The following is a 19,662-nucleotide window of genomic DNA, read 5'->3' on the forward strand; positions in this document are numbered from 1 at the left end:
ATAAAATCAAAAAACCAAATGTGTGACGCTGTGTTTTGTGCCTCCAGATATAGGAAAGGAGGCGTCCAAGTTCCTGAATTGCCTTTTCTTATGTAAGTCTTTAATAAACTATTTCATCGATACCAACCGCGATTTTTATTCCAAAAATCGCTAAAAATTAAAGATTTACATGTTATAAGTGTTATTATCTCGTGTAATACTGACAAAAACCACGTTTTATAGCGTAATCTAATATTAATTTATCATTATTTTAGGCTTCATTTTTAGTGATGTGTACACACTTTATCGATAAAATCAAATTTGTCTTTTATCGTTTTAATAACATTTGCATACTTTTGTAGATTTCCAAAATGTCCTGAATTTAGAACTGCGTGGATCAGGGCCATAAAACGAAAAAACTGGGAGCCAAAGGAATATTCTCGTCTATGCTCCAAACATTTCGAAGAGTCTTGTTATACATATTTCTGGTTTAAAAATAAATAAATTGAAATCAGATGCAATACCAACTATATTTGAAGGATATCTTATATAAGGTCGCTCGGGGTTATTGTAAGCTAAATTCAGCATTCTTTTGCTTTGACATAAAAAAAAATAGGTTAAGGTATATTATATTAGTTCTTTAAATGTGGGATATTTTGTAGCGTTTCTTATCCTCATATTTTGTGTAAACACAACTTCAAAAAGACTTTTTATAAACAATATATTTGGGAAATACTGAAGGTTGTACGTACTAGTTACAAATACCCCGTTTTTGGGGCTATTGTAGCAATTCACAATTACAGCCAAATTTAAAAAGTCTCTGCTTAACCGACACCAAAATGTTGTCAAAAATTATAAAAATAAATTAATTTTGTACCTTCAGGTTCTATAAATAAGAATCAAAGTGCAAAAATAAAAGTTTTAATCATATTTGGGGCAATTGTAGCTATTCAGGTTCAATTTAGTGATGTGAAATTGACTATCGACAAGTTTGTTTATAGTAATAATTTATCAAATTAATCTTTTCAAAAGTCAAAGCACATTTTCATAAAACAAAATAAAGTCTTCTTCATCTGGATAAGAAATTCTATAATATTATAAACATAAATGTATGACGGATTGTTTGCCGGAGCATGCACGACTAGTTTCAAACTCTGCGACCCACGCGGGTTGTGACACGCAAGGCACGCCATGAAGGGGGCTAAGGTTGTGGGTTTGGAAGCTCCAGATGCCAGTGGCTGCATACGTGGTATCATTTTTGGAGTGATTCTTGAGAATATGAGTGATTAGTTTTTCGCTTATAGTGACGCACCATCTAAAACAAGCCTTTATTTAAATACAATTTTAACGTAAAATGTATCTTCATACCTATTTATCGACTTAAAATTTATCATCACTAGAGATTCTCAACTTCATAGTCAAAATTAAGGGGTTATTGTAACTATCGATAAAGTTACTTTAACCCCTAGCTACAAAACTACAGGGGCTAATGTAGCTACAAGCTTATCTCCATAAAATGTATATAGAATGATAAAACAATTATGGAATATGAAAAAATAGTTTATTATGCTTCAACTTACCTTAAAATAAATTCACATCATCCACAGTTTTAATTTTAAAAAGCGAATATGTAAATTACACGCACAACGTCAATCTAGCCAAATAACTGACGACTCTGAAAAAATGGCCGTATCGGTAAAGCAGTAATATTAGAGATGTCTTCATTGCGTAAGTTTGTAACCAAATAGTTTCTCTACTCTTTAATAGATGCCGTAAATCACATATAACGAAATAAAGGCCAAAAATATAGACAAAACACCATAGCCCCGAGAACACATTAACCCCGGTCGACCTTACCATCAATCAGTAAGCACTAAGCATAGCTGTTATAATACGTCCATGGTTGAACGTGACAACAAAGGCCGATTGTGCTTCTTTGTCGCTCGTTCCGCGCTCTCGCTTGCACTTCAAGCCTTACATGGAACGCTTCAGAGCGAGGTAACGCCGCAGGAGTCATGTTTTTTTCGTGCGTGCAGCCGGCTCTATCGAATTATAAGACGTTGTCACGTCAATAAAACCGACTTCAAAAACCACAAACACTAAAAAGTAAAAAATAAGTTTTGTTTAGTTACACGTGTAATGTACCTAGGTATGAAGTGGAGCGAGCATATTAAAACAAAATTAAAAATCCAAGTAACTAAACAAAACTTATTTTTTACTTTTTAGTGTTTGTGGTTTTTGAAGTCGGTTTTATTTTTCTTTTGAAAATTTTTTATTTCACAATTTTTAGTGGCCCCACTGTACTAAAATATGCTATGCCCAGTTAAAACTCTAATGTTTACTAAGCTATTACACTGATCGCGAGCAATTTGCTCATGTCCATTGAGGAGTTCTGTTCTCCTTCTCCGAAGATATTCATCAGATCTTCATCAAATTTATATGGGACCACCTGCACAGTATACCCTTTCGAACGAAAAAAAAAATTTTCCAAATCGGTCAAAATAAAAAATAAATAAAAAAAAAGATTCTGACGAATTGAGAACCTCCTCCTTTTTTGGAAGTCGGTTAAAAAGAATTGCAGTGTCACGAATTCAATGCTAACGTAGTGATTACCATAGACTTACGATTTTTTCGCTAAATAATTTATGGTGATTACACACTCTTTGGCTGCAGTTTATACCTTCGATAATAGATTATAGAGGATATGTAGCACACTGACCTAGGTACTCTGTGGTGATTACATACTCAGTAGCAGATTCGTATTTCGTGGTCTGTGCTCAGTAGGTACTCTTTGCATGGCACCGGGCACGCTACTAAGACGCTCGACGATCCGCCATATTTAATATAGCTTTGAATAACGTTAATAGTTTATTGAGTTTAGATAGCCAGAATTCTCTCATATTAGTTTGGCAGTTAGTTAAATGGAAGCTAGAGGTAAGCTGAACTATTTATCATTTGGCATAGCACCTGAGGCAAATGGCACAGCAGCCTGGTGATTCTGTTCCTCCATTACAGTTCTTTTCGTTTCGCAGTTGTTTAACCAGGGTGATAATACCTTGCTGGAGAATTATAGACCCATCTCTGCTGAGCTATGAGTGTACCAACGATTAGTATTGCTGGTAGATTCGACGACTTCTTTTTTTTCAAACAAGCCGGCTTTAGTAGGATAGGCGGTTGGATCTACACTTCAGATTAGGGTTTGGTCAGGAATAGCATTGTTTAGCCCTCAACGTCGTCGAGTAGGTATTAGGGTCAAACACAAAATGCGATGCGACACCGCAAAATCTGCGAGCTAACAGGCGCTTCGCTAATTACCTACGAGGTGAATCGCATCACACATACTTTGTGTCATTTTGTTAAATCTATATACATATAATAAAATTGTAGAAAAGTGGTGTCTGTACAATGGAAATATATAAAAAAAAGTAGCAGGGTTGTTATTATATCGATGCCGAACCCGAAATTGTAATTAATTTTTTTTTCGTCTGTTTGTCTGTGTGTTTGTGCACGCTAATATCAGAAACGGCTTATTCGATTTAGATACGGTTTTCACTAATATATTGTAGTAAGCTTCACTTAACATTTAGTGTTTATTTCATGTCAATCTGTTCATAACTAAAAAAGTTATGTCAATTTAAAGAATCACGGCGAACATTTTTATTAGCTACCCAAACGACGGTATATGTAATTCAAAATATGCTGCCCGAAAAGTCACTACTCCACGCGAACGAATTCGCGGGCACAGCTAGTACTTATTAATAACAGAATTGCTATAAGCTTTTTGCGATATGTAACATTACTTAACGAACCCTCAATAACAAAAGTTATGTCTGATAGGTATTTACTAGAGGTATCAAGTAGTAAGTTTTATAGGTATCAAATAGTAACAGTATTAAAAAAAACTGGCCAAGTGCGAGTCCGACATTTTGCACAATAAATCAAAATCTTATGCATCAAAATAAATAACTGTTTTAGTTAGTATAGTTATCTTATTTGGTATACTTAGTACAGTTATCTTACTTTGAAAATTGAAAATACTAATTATTTGTTTTATGAACACATTTTAATTTTTTTTTTGTGATGCAACAACAAATTCGGTTCAATATTCGGTGATCATATGGGTTGTACCATTGCAGCTTCCTTTTCATATTTTTGTTTTGCTTTTAGGTATTTTTCTACAAGTCATAGTTTTCGGCAGAATGCAGCACAATCCTGTAGCTTCTCTGGTTTGAAATACCACCTAGGTAAGTGTATAATTTAATTTTTTATTGTTGCTTCTTTGAATGATGTTTTAACAGAACTTGTGAAGTTTACTATTTCATCTAGATTTTATTTCATCGCTCAATCCTTTGATTTAATAATGGATACTACTGAACCGATTTTAATAATTATATCACCACTAGTTGATGCCTGTGACTTCATCCGCGTAGATTTTCATTTTTCAAAATCCCGCGGGAACTCTTTGATTTTCCGAGAATAAAAGTAGTTTATGTGTTAATCCAGGATATAATCTATCTCCATGCCAAATTCCAGCCAAATCCATCTAGTAGTTTTTGCCTGATTGAGTAACAAACATCCACACTTTCATATTTATAATATTTATATTTATAATATTATTAGGATTAGAAAGCTATATAAGAAATGGGGGGCATAAAAGTTGTCAGTTTTTGACCATTTTTGTGACGGGGTGTCATAAAAAAAATTTCACCTGTGGTACAAGTAAAAAATTTAAGAAAGATTTTTTTTAAATTTAATCATTATTATCTTATCATTTTTCATTTATTATACATATTTAATGGTTCCACAAAATTATTCGAATGACTTCACTACTGCGTTTATCGAGCTAACCTCAAACGTATCGAGAATCGTGAGCAAGCGAGTGTGAGTTACCATCGAAGCTAACCAGCCCATACTTGTGTACTCACCGTGAACGACGTTTATTATTTTTGTTATGTTGGCGTCGTAATATAAACCAAACAAATTTAGAATAAAACTAGCGGCCCGCCCCGGCTTCGCACGGGTGCAAGTCAAAGTTATAATTTATTTCTAACCGAACCTAACCTAACTTTAGATTTTGGTAAACAGGTATAATATTGATTTATTATATGTACCTTACCTCCCTTCTAACCTTTGCCTTGGCTGATTTCCAAAATACAATGCTAGGTAGTTTTTCAAACATGGATCCAAGATGTGGTCGCTGACTATCATAAGACAGCTCTGATTCATTTAGTAGGCAATGGGGAGAGCTATACTCACTGTTTCATCTACGGGATCAAACGGGAATGAGATCTTCCGTAGCTGAACCAAAGTAACCAATATAGCATTTCTTGAACTAAGTATCCGGTTAAAGTAAAGAACCGATAGATATTGGTGTCCCCAGGTCCTAAAATGACGACCTCGTACTGGAAAACACAGCGTGTTATTTGTCTGTCTAGTGCAGGGTCTAACACCCTGCACTAGATGGACAAATAACATCAACGAGCTTAACTAAATAACATGTTTCTGACTTCAGGAGTACACAAGTAAAAGGAGGAGGAGGAGGAGGTGTAAGAAGAAGAGAAAAAAAGAAAAAATGAAACCGTACGTATGCTTTTTTTTCCGACCATAGCCAATTAGAACTGAAAACAACAGGCCCAGTGTTGCAACTTGCGAATGAAAAAATTATCCATCAAAGAGCGTAAATGCGTAAAATAAGATCATCTAAACAGCAGCTGCTAAGCGAAAAATTTATATCAGTATAATCATAGTAATATACTATGATTGCAATTCAATTAAAAATAGCTTATTTTGCTTCTATGAGTACAGTTCTTGCAACTTTCGAAGGCGAGTGGCTTCTGCTTGTGTTTAAGTCGTATCGGTATTAGTAAGGTACACTAAATGTGTGCGTTTGCGAGCGGTTGCTGATTGGTCCAACATGCACGGACACCTACGCAATGCCCATGTATACGATGTAACCACAAGTAAAGTTCACTCGCCTTCGTGAATTGCAAGAACTATACAATATTTTGTGCAATCTTAGTTGACCGGCCAGAAATTAGTCACGAGTTGCATTACTAACAACGCCCAACCACGACAGTTTGCTCAAATAAGATCGCACGAATTTAAATAATGGTAAGCCAACTATTGTATAACTTTAAAAAAGTTATCCACCAAAGAGTAAATGTTAAATAAAATCATGAAAGCTGCTGAGCGAAACAAATATCAATGTTCTATGATTGCAATTCAATCAAGAATAGCTTTGCATTACTTCTATAAGTACAATATATGCAATCTTAGTTGACCAGCCAGAAATTAGTCACGAGCTGCATCACTATCAACGCCCAACCACAACTGTTTGCTCAAGTAAGATCGTACGAATTTATGTTAAGCTGATTATGTATAGCTTTAACAAGTAAAAGAAAATCAAATAAGTTTTTATTCAATCTTACCAATATAATAACATTATATATTATAGTAAAATTATTATTGATTAATTTTCTTTAATTTTTTTCTGTCCTCTATAAAAGACCCTGAAACAGTTAACTTACTGCTACAGTTAACTTAAATTCCCCAGTACGGAACCCTCGGTGCGCGAGTTGCCAGTTTTTTTGACATCCACGAACAGCACAATCAATTAATTAATTTTAACCAATCAATTCTCAATTTTTTTCGAAAGCTATTAATTCGTGGTTGGTACTCAGCCGCAATGCAAAGCCATAATTAGATTAAATCTTTACATTTTTGTCGAGTTTTGGGAATATTGTAGCAATGTACCTAGCTGCAGGAGGTCCACCAAAACCAGCTAAATTTTGAATGTGGTCTATGAGAAAAAAAAGTTTGGGAACCTCTGGTTTAACATCAAAGTTCGTGAAGTATATCCGTTGATGGCTCCGTGTGACAAGGGCTTCCAACACCGGGATCCCGGTATTAGCCAATACTTTCGTGATTTTCCAATACCGGTATTGAAATATCTAATATCGGGATACCGGTATTGGCGATATTATAAACTATATAGTGGTAGATCCACATTCTAATGCAAATATTTTTTGTAAGTGCCAATATTTTTAATTCGACTTAGGAGAAATACTTTTAATAAAATATAACTTAAAATAAACAATTCCACACTGAGAAGTATTTCTGCGTGTGGCATTGAATGTAGCCCAGAAACATCGTTTCCAATTGTATTTTATTGTTATTGCCTGATAATCGCAATCACTACTATTTTTGTTTTCAAATTTCAATTTTTATAAACAAATACTTATTGAAAAAAAATCCGGTATTAAAAAATCCGGTTTTTGGAAGCCCTACGTGTGACCGATCTTGCGCTTTGCACTTTGAATACCTACTTAGCAGGCGCAGGAGGGGATGAAGGAAAGTCACCATACCCAGTCACCGTCGTAACTCCCCGGCTGGGAGCCGTCCTGCTTCTGTGCATGGCGCTCAATATGGCGAATGGTTATATTTTTGCGAATTTCTAAATATTTGCCTGTAATAGTCAATGTGCGGTTTTTTTTTGTTTTAGTATTTTCATTGACCACAATTACAGTTTCAGTTATCTGTACGTCGGTATGTAACAAAGCATATAATTCATGACGGCGCGGCGGCATGCGCCCATGGTTCGGAATATTAGCGCGGTCTGAAACAATAATACTTAAGTGTATAATTTCTTAATCATATCACAAGGAAAATAACATTATAATGAAGTAACTAACATTTCTATATCGCTAGATATAACTAATTGATCAGGGGCTTGACTTAAACATGAATAAATGAAATAAATAGGTTTTTGAAAACAAAACAATTGAAATATCGAAGAAAAATGGCGGGGATTCGAATAACCTACTTTTTTAAGGCGCGCAACGTTCTGTTAGTAAAACGCGCGTGTATGACAAATTTGTTCTTTTTTTGAAATCCATACAGATACCACGTATCGAACATTAAATATGTGGCTGTCTGTTGAGTAAACCATTTGCACAGAAGGAATCGAAAAAAGAACAAAGGAATGTTATTATGAAATTCAGTACAACATTATATCACCTGTTTAGATGATATTATGGTTATTAGGACATTGGCAATAAGCTAACTGTTTCACAATCTTTTATGGCGCATTTAAAGCATGGGTTTAGATAAAAATACAAATATCTTACCGCTGGACTCACTTGATTAATCGGAGTATGCCATACTAGTTAAAAGGACCCCAGACAGGTTCGGAATTTTGCTTCTACTGTAAAATTGACAATTTATATAACATAATAGTATGTATTTACTTTACAGAAAAGTTCAGGCGCAACGAAAGTTCGCGCAAGGTGCGTTTGTGCCGCCGGCGGTGGCGGTGACAGAGCGCCGGACAGTGGAACCCCCAGAACAACAAATAATCGTAACAAACAATACGTCGGCTAAAAGAGTTTTAGACTCCGTCACATTTTCGCATCCCGGTATGTTTTTACTTGTGTTATAAAACTAAACTTGTATGTTTACTATATTTGGCTTATCTAAAATGATTCTGCCCATTGGATACCATTAAAATATGAATCTCATCAGTTACTCTTCCCTTTTATAATTTACTAATTAATAATGTGCAATGTAAATTGTTGTTTTAGGGATGCATCTACATATGCCCCGAGTGGTATTAGAACGGTGTTCTTTAAACACCACAACAATGATCCCAGCGACTACTACAAATAAAAGAAATTATAAAAGAAAAAAAATCAACGAAAAATCCACACGCGTACTAAGGTCAACACGCAGTCGGCAAGAGTCTTCTGAAATTTATAATTCAGAAGACGACAGACCCTTAAGAGATTATTATCTGCGAAAGAAGCGCAGTAAACCTGAGATGAACGGTAATGAAAGTAAGTTTCATTATATTTCGTAGATTATATTATATTCTAATCCATCAGCCCATATGCATCCACTGCTGGACAAGTAACGTGTTTTCGTGAGCGCGCCACTAAACGCAGTCGATCCTCCGTCACCTCATCCACCACTTAACGTATACATAGGTGCAAATAAAACAAGAGTGTAAGATAATACTACGAAACAGTTATATTTATTAAAGCAACGTGAATAATTCGTAAGGGTAATAAATAATAATAATTTTGAGTTTTGAGAGTTAATTAGAGAAAAAAATTTAATATCTTTGTTTGGAACACTTTCAGTTCCAACAGAAGAAACATTTTTCCAACTTATATTTTTTTTAAATAGTATAAAAGAAACATAGATTTTAAAAAGAATATATCAAAATCAGAGCTGTTTCTGAGGACTTCCGAGGAAGACTCATTGACTCCACTAATTTATTAAATGTTTATTCTTGTTTGAGTTATTTTAACATGCACCCCTTTTTTTTTTTAGCAACAAGAAAAAAGAAAAAGCTGCCACAAAAGGATACAATAGGTAAAGTTTAATGACATTATTAGTTTGCTCGGGAATTCCAACCTGCAGTCATACTGCAGTTTAGAGCGTTTTATCTTTTTAGGGTTCAGTACCTCAAGAAGAAGTCTGACAGCGAAGTGATCCTATTAGGGTCCCCCCCCCCTTTTTTTTCTCTCGTCTGGTTTTACAAAGATTAGTCAATGTCAAGTTTGTAGTTATTTGTAACAAGTTAGTTAAACTATACAAGTTTGGACCCCGTCTGTGCCGGCTCTCGCCGACATACGCACGGCACCCCCTTAGAGCGCTTTCCAGTCAGTTTTAACAAAAAAAAAAACACTCCAAAAAGGCAGAGCACGCCCGCCAGCCAACACCTACACAGACGAAGTCCCAGGTTCCCCCCTTATACCATCACTTCGCTGACAAAATAGATAAACAAATAGATTCTATACCTAAGGTGTTTTTGTCCTTTTGAGGTACAAAACACTGAAAAGTAATGCAATTTTTTAAAAGTAAATTATTAATTCAATCAATATTGTTCTGGTAATATTCATTACTTATTCCTATTTTTTTTTCCAGCTGCAAAGAAACGCAAATCGACTATGCTATCAACAAGTACCGGTAAGTTCTGGTAAAGTTTATGCAATGAGCACAGGGGACGCGAAATTGCCGGTGCACGTGGGTATTTGTTTGCTATTTCACTTAACAATGTGTAAGAAAGAGATTCCCGGTATAAAGATGCGCCGGCTGGCCCTTCTCTCCATCATCCGTGGGGAGTCGAATGTTTTGGGTGAAAGGCGCGATGATTTCCATCGAAATCTAGCGCGCGAAAAGAACAGAGTTGAACAGTCGTTTGGGAAAAGTATTTTTGAGAAAAAGCTACTAAATATTTGTCTGCAATGTAAAGTTATTTCAAATAATGAATAAACAAACTATGTCTAAAGTTAAATTGTTTTAGAACTATCACTAATCTTATATATTTATAACTAGCCGATGCCCGCAGCTTCGCCTGCGTGGATTGGTCAGATCCCCTGCAGCATCAGGATTGAGGAGTTGGAATCCGAATTTTTTATGAAACAATCTCGCAAAGTTCCTCTATTGATCAAAAAAGAAATGACGCAAATCGGTTCAGAAATCACGAAGATTCGGTGTACATAGGTAGAAAAACAACTCCCTTTTTGAAAGTCGGTTAAAAAAGTAGCCTATGTTACTGCCTGGTCAATTCTCTACTTGTCTGTGAAAATCCCGTCAAAATCGGTTCAGCCGTTCCGAAGATTAGCCTTTTCAAACAGACAGACAGACAAAAATTTTAAAAACGTGTGATTCAGTTATAGTATCGTTCAAATAACCATATGACCTTAATATGCGCTAGTTATTTCGAAATTACAGACAGACACTCCAATTTTATTTATTAGTATAGATAAGTGATAATTCACGTTCAAAATTCTGAATATACTTAGTTTACTAAAAGTTATTGCAAACGATTAGGTTACTGACTCTGAACAAAACAATATGATTATTGAATATAAACTTATTAGTAAGTATTATTTGCAGAACCCATCGCGGGGCCTACGACTACGGCTACGACTTCGTTAGGTAAGCAACTTGATGAAACACTTTAACCGATCATACTTAAAGTAAAAGAGAAACTCAATTAAAATTTAACAAGTGTAAATTAAAAATTTTCAACACCCCCGACAAATCATTTTCAAATAAATAATTATGTATATCTAGGCAACGTCCATCTTGACAACTTGACATTTGTCAATTGACACTTGAATATTATGAACCTAAGGGTTATCTAACCTTCTTTTCTACAAGAAAACTAGAAAATAGCTGATAACTTTTAAACGGCTGAACCAATTTTTTTGGATTATAGCTAAGAACACTCTCGATCAAGCCACCTTTCAAACAAAAAAAAGTAAATTAAAATCGGTTCATTCGTTTAGGCGCTACGATGCCACAGACAGATACACAGACACACAGATACACAGATACACACGTCAAACTTATAACACCCCTCTTTTTGGGTCGGGGGTTAAAAATGGCCTTATTTACTAAAACACTCCAATTTCAAATCATGTGAATAATAAAACTCCTAGCTAGAAAACTTTTTGAAATGACAAGACCTACTGAATTAAAAAAAATGCACTTGTGTTGTAAATTTAACTTACAAGCCATGTTTACCAGTAAATTTTTAATTCAAACAATATTTATTTATTTAAACAACTTTATTGTTACAAAATTACAAAGACAGAATATTTACATACTATATAGACAATATTAGTCAGGTAATATTCATTACTTATTCCTATTTTATTTTTTTTCAGCTGAGAAGAAACGCAAATCTACAATAGTGTCGAGTAAACATACTGGCAAGTTCAACAAAACACTGAAATGTAATGCAATTTGTTAAAAGTAAATTATTAATTCAATCAATATTGTTCTGGTAATATTCATTACTTATTCCTATTTTTTTTTTTCAGCTGCCAAGAAAAGCAAGTTGAATATTCTGTCAAGTAAAAATACCGGTAAGTTCAACAAAACACTGTAAAGTAATGCAATGTGGTAAAAGTAAATTGTTAATTCAATCAATATTGTTCTGGTAATATTCATTACTTAATCCTATATATTTTTTCAGCTACAAATAAACGAAAATCGTTGATGGCAATCAAAAATACCGGTAAGTTCAGACCAAGTTATGCAATGAGCACTTAAAGGGACGCTTTACACTTGACCGAAATTGCCGGCGCACATGGGTATTTGCCATTTCACTTAACAATGTGTAAGAAAGAGATCCCCTGATTTTGACGAATGAGATGTCAATCGATTCGTTATGATTGTCCAGGTGATATAGGCTACATTTTATACGACAAAAATAGACCTAACGGATATTACATTAAAAAAAAAGTGAGGGGCTCCAAAAAAATTATTTGCTTTTGTATCGAGTGGGATATCAAATGGAAGAACATAAAATTCTGAGTTCATAAATATAAATATAAATATAGTACAATACTGAAAATACACTGAGCGACAGAAAATCAATTTTGCTATGTTAATCGCTATCTATCGGCAGTTCGCGCGTAGTAGTCGGGTTTTAGTGATTTTTAACTTTTCTATTAGGTGACAACACAACGAGGTTACTGATTCTGAACAAAACAATATGCTTTTTCAATATTAACTTATAGTAAGTATTATTTGCAGAAGCCGTCGCGTTGCTGGCCAACGAAATCGCAGGTACGTAAAAGAGAAGAACTTCCTACACACAAAAATCTACTTAAAATTTCAAAATTATATTTTTTATTTACTAAAATGCTCCATTTTGCAATCATGTAAACATGTAAATAATTTCAGGGAATAAAAATCAATTTACATTTCGTTTACTAAAAATTATTGTGTAATTATCATGTAAATGATAAAACTCCTTGCTAGAAAACTTTTTTGAAATAATAAGCATAATTAGACTTACTGAATAAAAAAAATTTGCTATAAAATCGCACTCGTTTTGTAAAAACCTAGTTTTCAGAGATAGGATGGACTACTTTTAAAAGATAATAATATTTTTGATTGGGCAGGTTATCCCCTAGGGTAATAAAATACCTCCCAGGGTAGACAGCCGGAAACGTGTCTTCGTCTAACCCCCTAAACAGGGATTCAATTGATAATATTATAATTTTACAAGGATAAACAATAAACATGATTATTTGGATGAAGTATTGTTACTTTTTATTGTAATCAACATAAGGAAGGGATGTTTATATACATATATATGTATATATATATATTTTACAAGGAAATCGCACGCGTGGTAAATCCGTCGTGACAGTCATCAAGACAGTCAATGTCAAATGATCAAATGTCATACAATGTACAGTGTACACAGAAGTTAAAACACTCCATTTTGAAATCATGTAAATGATAAACTCCTCGCTAGAAAACTTTTTTGAAATGATAAGTATAATATCTAGACCTACTGAATGAAAAGAAATGCGAAGAATCGTACTTTTTGTTGTAAATTTAATTTACAAGCCATGTTAAATAGAATTGAAAGGGCATTTTACGAGCAACGAGACACCATGGCATGTTTTGCGGTCACGACACTGCACACGACGTGACGTTCTTAAGTTTTTCCACAAGTGACGATCCATAAACCATAAAAGAGTGAGGCTAGATTCAAACTTAGACGGTTTTTTTTTGTTGTGGGTATAGGTGTCGTGGGTCGTGCGGTGCGTCATCAGCAAGTTCATACTTGATTCGTACAGCCGGTATATAATCACCGCGAAAAATCGTAACAACATAGCGGCACGGACGACAAAACCAAATGATTGTCTGCAAAACGTGTATCGTGCTGTGCAGTGTCGTTGAATGAGTTAATAGAAATATATGGCTAAATCGATAAAAACGATTTTTGATCTTCTTCTTCTTCTTCTCTCTGGGCTGGTTTCCGCACTTAAACGTTTCCGTCTGTTGTGCGTGCGTTGCCCCTCCCCGCCGAAGTCTTCACTCCAGCCATCCAAGCTCGCTCCAGAAGCCAAGTAGACCGCCCAGGTTGCCGAGGGCTTCATGAAGTGAGGTTGGGGATCCCAGATGGCGTTCTCGATGTTCTGCCACGCTTGCACACTCCAGGAGCACGTGCGTCGGTGTTTCATCGACCTCCATGCAGGCCCTGCACAGAGGACTGTCGGTAACACCTATAACGAAAAGGTGTTTGTTTAGTGGGCTATGCCCTGTTATGAGTCCCACCACCTTCCTAAGTTTACCTTTGTCCAGGCGGAGTAGTTTGTTAGTTTGTCGTATATCTATGTTAGGGAAAGCCTCTTTGGCTTGCCTGCAGTCAGTTGCGTTTGCCCATAGATGAGAATGCTCTTTAAGTGTTAGTTCGTGTAACCAAGTTTTATACTCACTGAAGGGTATGGGTACCATAGGCTCTGGCCCTGTCACCTTCAGCGTCGTAGCCTTGCGTGCTAATGCGTCCGCTGCCTCGTTTCCCTGGTCCCCATCATGTCCTTTGACCCACCGTAGGGTGATGTCATTCGACATGGCGAGTGTTTCCAGAGCCTTGTGGCAGTCTTGTATGAGTTCAGAGGTTGTCGAAAATCTAGCCAAGGCTTTAAGAACAGCTTGGCTATCCGAGTTAATGTTTATCTTAAAATTTGTTACCTGTCGGTTTTTGATATGCAGTTGTATTACCATTTTCTATAGTGCTCGGCTTTTCTAAATTCTACCCGAGCAAAACAGGGTGGATCAGCAAGTTTATTATAATAGAAATCGTTTACCAATCCATTTTCAAACATTATTTCAAATGATACATGCAAATTTTTTTTATTGAAAAGTTTAAAACCTAATATTTTTTGCAGAACAACCGCAAGCGCTGACTTTTGAGTATTTGATAGTAAAGGAGGAGCCGCTGCTAAGTAAGAAATGCATTCAATAATATAATTTTATCTAAGGTCTTATTTTAAGGCGCCTACTGCTTACCGAGTGCAGTGTAGTTGAAAACAACCTGTTTTGATCCTTACACAATTTTTAAACAGATTATTTTTTCAGTATATGGTGTTAGTTTGTTGTTTAATTTTTTTTAATCCCTCAGGGATATTGGTCATGTCAAACACAAAACAACCTTACCGCCATGATGCTACCATGATGGATTTTGTTTTGTGTTGCAGTTCACAGCGTAAATTTATATGCTTTTGTACAAGCAAACAAAGCCATTTCTTAGGCATTTCCCTAGGCATTCTTGAAACATTTTATTTCATGCTTTGGTTGTTCAATATTCAAATGACAATCAAACTACTTTTGTATGGAGTAAGTGACAAAGAGTCCCCTGTTAAGTACATTGAAAAATAATTGACTTTAACTTATTATTACGGATTATAAATAGTGCAAAAACAACTTTTACTTGTCCGGTTTTTTTAATGAATTGTTCTTCTTAACCTTTTTTACAGATCTTAGTCTAAATGACGAAAACGATGCCTTGCCGGAAGATGATAGCATAGATAGGCTATCAGAAGCATCTGCTTCTGATGAAAATTTACTTGGCGTTGATGACGCTCTACCCGGAAATGACGACCCCCCAATCTGTGACAATTCAATCAAAAACGAACCAAATCAAGGTAAGAAACAAACATTATAGCAACAAACTCATCATTAAGGGGTTTCGCTCAAAAATGGCATCACGTAAAGCCCAAATAAGTGAGCGTACAATTACTAAAACTATAAGAACTGCGAGCTAACAATGTAGAAACCCGCTCTTTAGCATGTGTGCTATTTCAAGAGAGAGATTTTGATCTAAAACTAAAGCATATTTTTTCAAAAGACAAACAAATTTTTCTGATCCGAATAAAAGCTTACGACTAAAGTTAACAAAATTTTATGGTTTAGATTTTAAGGTAATTGCTATTTGACAAATCGCAAAAATGCTGTACTTCGAAGTAAATTGTTTATTTTTCTAAAGCATTAACAGCTATTAAATACATGCAATTAAAAACTTCAGTTTGTGAAGATTATAAGGGCCTCTTTTTATTTAGTATACATTATCCCAATAAAAAAAAAAACCAAGTTGAAAACATTGCTGTTCGCAACTTGTTCTGTAAAAGTTTTCTTTAACATCTTGATACTTTGAAGCCAACCTCCAGAAAATGATATGTTTAGGTTTAGCAATCAATTTTAACTGTTAGTTTTATACTAAATGTTTTTCGTTTCTTAAATAATCTAAAACTAACCAAAAAACTTCCTGTGCTATTTATTTTCTTGCAGGCGCTCTATGGAATTCAGTGTCCACTGGACTCTTATGGCAGACGGACTGCGCGCGTCATTTCGTCGCAAAATATTATTTAAAATGAATTTAAGCTTATTATTTTTGAATGAAAGTTGTGTTTATAATCGTTGAAAAATAAAATAGGGATTTTTTCATTTCTAAATGAAGCCTGCTTATATACTAAATTTTATTCTAAAGTTACGGTTTTACCAGGTAAATACTCGGAGGTTGTCATAGATTATGATGACAGATAGTAAGTGTTCTAAATAGGTATTATACCTATGTTAGGAGATAGCGCGCCTCGTTCCGGGTGCCGTGTTCCGAAATGGATTTCGTAGTAGTGCAAGTTTGGTGCAAGCCCCACATGACGGAGGGGTATGCGTCAGGCATTTCCTGTGTACAAAAAAAAGACCTATATTTCGGATCCATATTTCATCACTGACAATATGCACTATTCAAAGACTGTTCTTCAAGCATTGAGGAATTTTGGACAGAGACATCTCGAAGGTTCCCGAAGGCTGCCTGAGTTAGATTTGTCGGCTAGCTAGCTTTTTTCGAAATTGGACTTACTTAGCTGGATTGTGTGTTAGAGCTTTCTTATGAGATATTATATGTACATAATATAACCATGGGTCTCATAAGAAAGCTCAGATTCATGCTGCGGGCAATGGGGAGAGCCTAAAGGTTGGAACGCCATTTCGGCGGCCGTGTTTCCTGCCATATATACCTTAGATACCTGCAAGCCAAGAGTGAATAGGCATCTTCTAGGTAAGCGTGCTCCAACTTGGACCTCATCATTGCTTTCTTTAAAGCATGATTGTCGTCAAGCGGAAGCGCAAAGATTCAGGCGGCGCAAACCCGTAGCATGTGGAAGACCCTATTAAAGACCTATGTTCACTGTGGACGTCTGTCGGTTGATGTTGATGATTATGTCTTTAGTGCAAGTAGTTCAGTAGTTTCAGAGTTTATCGATAACAAACAAACAAACCTTTCCTCTTCATAATATATGTAGTTAGTAGCGCAAACTTGGAAAAAAATCTCGTGGACACTCTTTGATTTTCCGAGATAAATGTCATTTTACCTGACAGCCCTAATCAATTTTATCACTGATATTAATAACTAATTCATAACCGTTAAACCTAAGTGTCAAAATCTCGTTTTTCTAGTCGAGTTCCGTAGGCTCTTTGAACCCACTGCATTATTATCCCAAGAAAACCTACCATTAGATGTAGGAATAATGGAAAGAGGTCACAACCCTCAGCAATAAAGAATTCGATGCGGAGAGAGATGTCACTCTCAAGGTCTTTAAATGTATCCATGCAAAAAACCACGTCGACTGGTTGCTCCGTTGCAGCGTGATTGAATATTAAACCAACAAACACACTTTCGCATTTGAAATATGGCCAGTGATTATAAGAAACAGTTTAAATCTCTCTCTGCTCTCTGAGAGACGTTAGGCAAAGTGAACACGAATTATGACACTTCTGTGTTCTTATACAAGCTTAGGTCTCTCAATTTTGTCAATTAATGTCAAATTTCTTTCTCAGATCAAAACCTAGTAAGTGGTTTAAATTCAAAAGAAGTTTAGGCCGTAGTTCTTTCTGGTCCAATGCGGAATGGCATACTTCACACACCTTTGAGAACATGGAAAACTTGCAGGTATGCAGGTTTCCTCACGATGTTTTCCTTCGCCGTTAAAGCAAGTGATATTAAATTGCTTAAAACGCACATAACTGAAAAGTTAGTAGTGCGTGATTCCGGGATCGAACCCCCGACCTTCGATTAGGAGGCGGACGTTCTAACCACTAGGCTATGACAGTTTTTAAATTAAAGGGGTTTAAATATTTTAGTGTGAAGACTGGCCAACACATTTATTCATTACATGTGCATCATTTTCTTTTTTAGGGTTCTGTACCTCAAAATGAAAAACGGAGCTCTTAAAGGACCACTTTGCTGTCTGCCCATTTGTCCGTCCGTCCGTCAAGAAAACCTATACAGTACTTCCCGTTGATCTAGAATCACGAAATTTGTTCTCGGATTTATTCCTTTACTTGGGCTATGAGAGTTGAGACCTATCTACCTGCCCATAATTCTAGGTTAACGGGAAATACCCTATCGGTTTTCTTGACAGACACGACAGACGGACAGACGGACAGAAAAACAGACAACAAAGTGATCCTATAAGGGTCCCGTGTTTCCTTTTGAGATATGGAACCCTAAAAACATTATGTAAGTATGCAAAGTATTTCCCTTGCAAACCATATTTAACAGTTGACATGTAGAGGTCATTGACTTTTCCTATCTTACTTTTAAGTTTTAATGCATTATTAAGTATTTACTGTTTTGACATGGTATTTAGATAATGGGTGATATTTATTTTATTTAATCTAATTCCTTTTAAAAACTTTGTAAGGCGCATTAATCTATAAAAACCTAGCCAGTTCAAAGACTTACTATGTTTTAAAATGGTCAAAGCGACTTACTAGCTTTTAATTTTACTTTAATGTGGGTGTCCTTACAATACAACGGGACATACTATGAAAGTTAGGCTTATGACATAAAACGATTTTCGGAAAAATGACATTTACTTTGTTTTGATATGGGGCGGTCGATATAATTAGGTACTAGGGTAAAGGCTCGAGTAAATGAACAGATTGGACGTTTTTACATGTATTAAGAGCTGGAATAAAAAACCGGCTGATATACCTTTTTTAAATATTTTCTTACAAATTCTTACACTTTTTTCAATTTCAATTTCAAAACCGTGTTCCGTTCAAACCGTTCAAAAGTGCGTGTGCGTGCGTCCATGTGTGTGTGTGAGTGTGTTGTATGTTTGTACGAGTGTTTGTGAGTGTGGTATTGCGTTGTATAACCACATGAGTAGCGAACAGAGTCAAAGCTTCATACAAGCGCGCTACGATAGGTACACTACTACAAGCTTGAGGCGCGTGTGTGCGTGAGCACAGGCGCTACGTCGCGTACGGAGAGAAATCGGTTTATACCGGCTCGGCCTGTGCTCAAGCTCAGGGGCTGCAGTACACGTCGCGCGTCGTGTTTTCATTTAATTTAATGTTAATGATAATAATTTAAATAGTGTTTAAAATCTATTTTCTTGAACTGTCATAGATTTTGTTCAAAATCAATATCTGAGGATCCCTAGGATCACAAAACAGGAAATTGTTACCAAAATTTAAAAAAATCGACGCCATTTTGAAATTCTTTGTTAATTGACCGATTTCGTTCAAAATCGATATTTAGAGCTCCCTGGGATCACAAAATAAGAAACTGTTACCAAAATTAAAAAAAAGTCGACGCCATTTTGAAATTCTTTGTTAATTGACCGATTTCGTTCAAAATCGATATTTAGAGCTCCCTGGGATCACAAAATAAGAAACTGTTACCAAAATTTAAAAAAGTCGACGCCATTTTGAAATTCTTCGTTAATTGACCGATTTCGTTCAAAATCGATATTTAGAGCTCCCTGGGATCACAAAATAAGAAACTGTTACCAAAATTTAAAAAGTCGACGCCATTTTGAAATTCTTTGTTAATTGACCGATTTCGTTCAAAATCGATAT

At 35.5% G+C, this 19,662-nt stretch overlaps 1 protein-coding gene and 1 long non-coding RNA gene across 3 annotated transcripts in view; one reads left to right on the forward strand and one right to left on the reverse strand.

The window, feature by feature from the left end:
* Positions 1-884: 884 nt before the first annotated feature.
* On the reverse strand, positions 885-1,829 carry LOC123880207. The gene is made up of 2 exons (XR_006799181.1): positions 1,560-1,829; positions 885-1,294 (listed from the first exon to the last, which is right to left on the reverse strand). It is a non-coding gene; the product is annotated as an uncharacterized LOC123880207 (long non-coding RNA).
* A 943-nt stretch (positions 1,830-2,772) lies between these two features.
* Positions 2,773-19,662, forward strand: part of LOC123880158 (protein Jumonji) — a 35,315-nt gene continuing 18,425 nt past the window's right edge. For both annotated transcript variants that reach the window (XM_045928118.1, XM_045928119.1), the window contains exons 1-10: positions 2,773-2,913; positions 4,147-4,223; positions 5,492-5,559; positions 8,233-8,393; positions 8,559-8,810; positions 9,310-9,351; positions 9,907-9,948; positions 10,882-10,923; positions 14,685-14,741; positions 15,273-15,440. In XM_045928118.1, coding sequence (XP_045784074.1) covers positions 5,552-5,559; positions 8,233-8,393; positions 8,559-8,810; positions 9,310-9,351; positions 9,907-9,948; positions 10,882-10,923; positions 14,685-14,741; positions 15,273-15,440 — 772 coding nt within the window. In that variant the 5' untranslated portion in view covers positions 2,773-2,913; positions 4,147-4,223; positions 5,492-5,551. The remainder of the gene's footprint in view (positions 2,914-4,146; positions 4,224-5,491; positions 5,560-8,232; positions 8,394-8,558; positions 8,811-9,309; positions 9,352-9,906; positions 9,949-10,881; positions 10,924-14,684; positions 14,742-15,272; positions 15,441-19,662) is intronic.

The sequence above is a fragment of the Maniola jurtina genome, chromosome Z, assembly GCF_905333055.1.
Source record: "Maniola jurtina chromosome Z, ilManJurt1.1, whole genome shotgun sequence".
NCBI lineage: Eukaryota > Metazoa > Arthropoda > Insecta > Lepidoptera > Nymphalidae > Maniola > Maniola jurtina.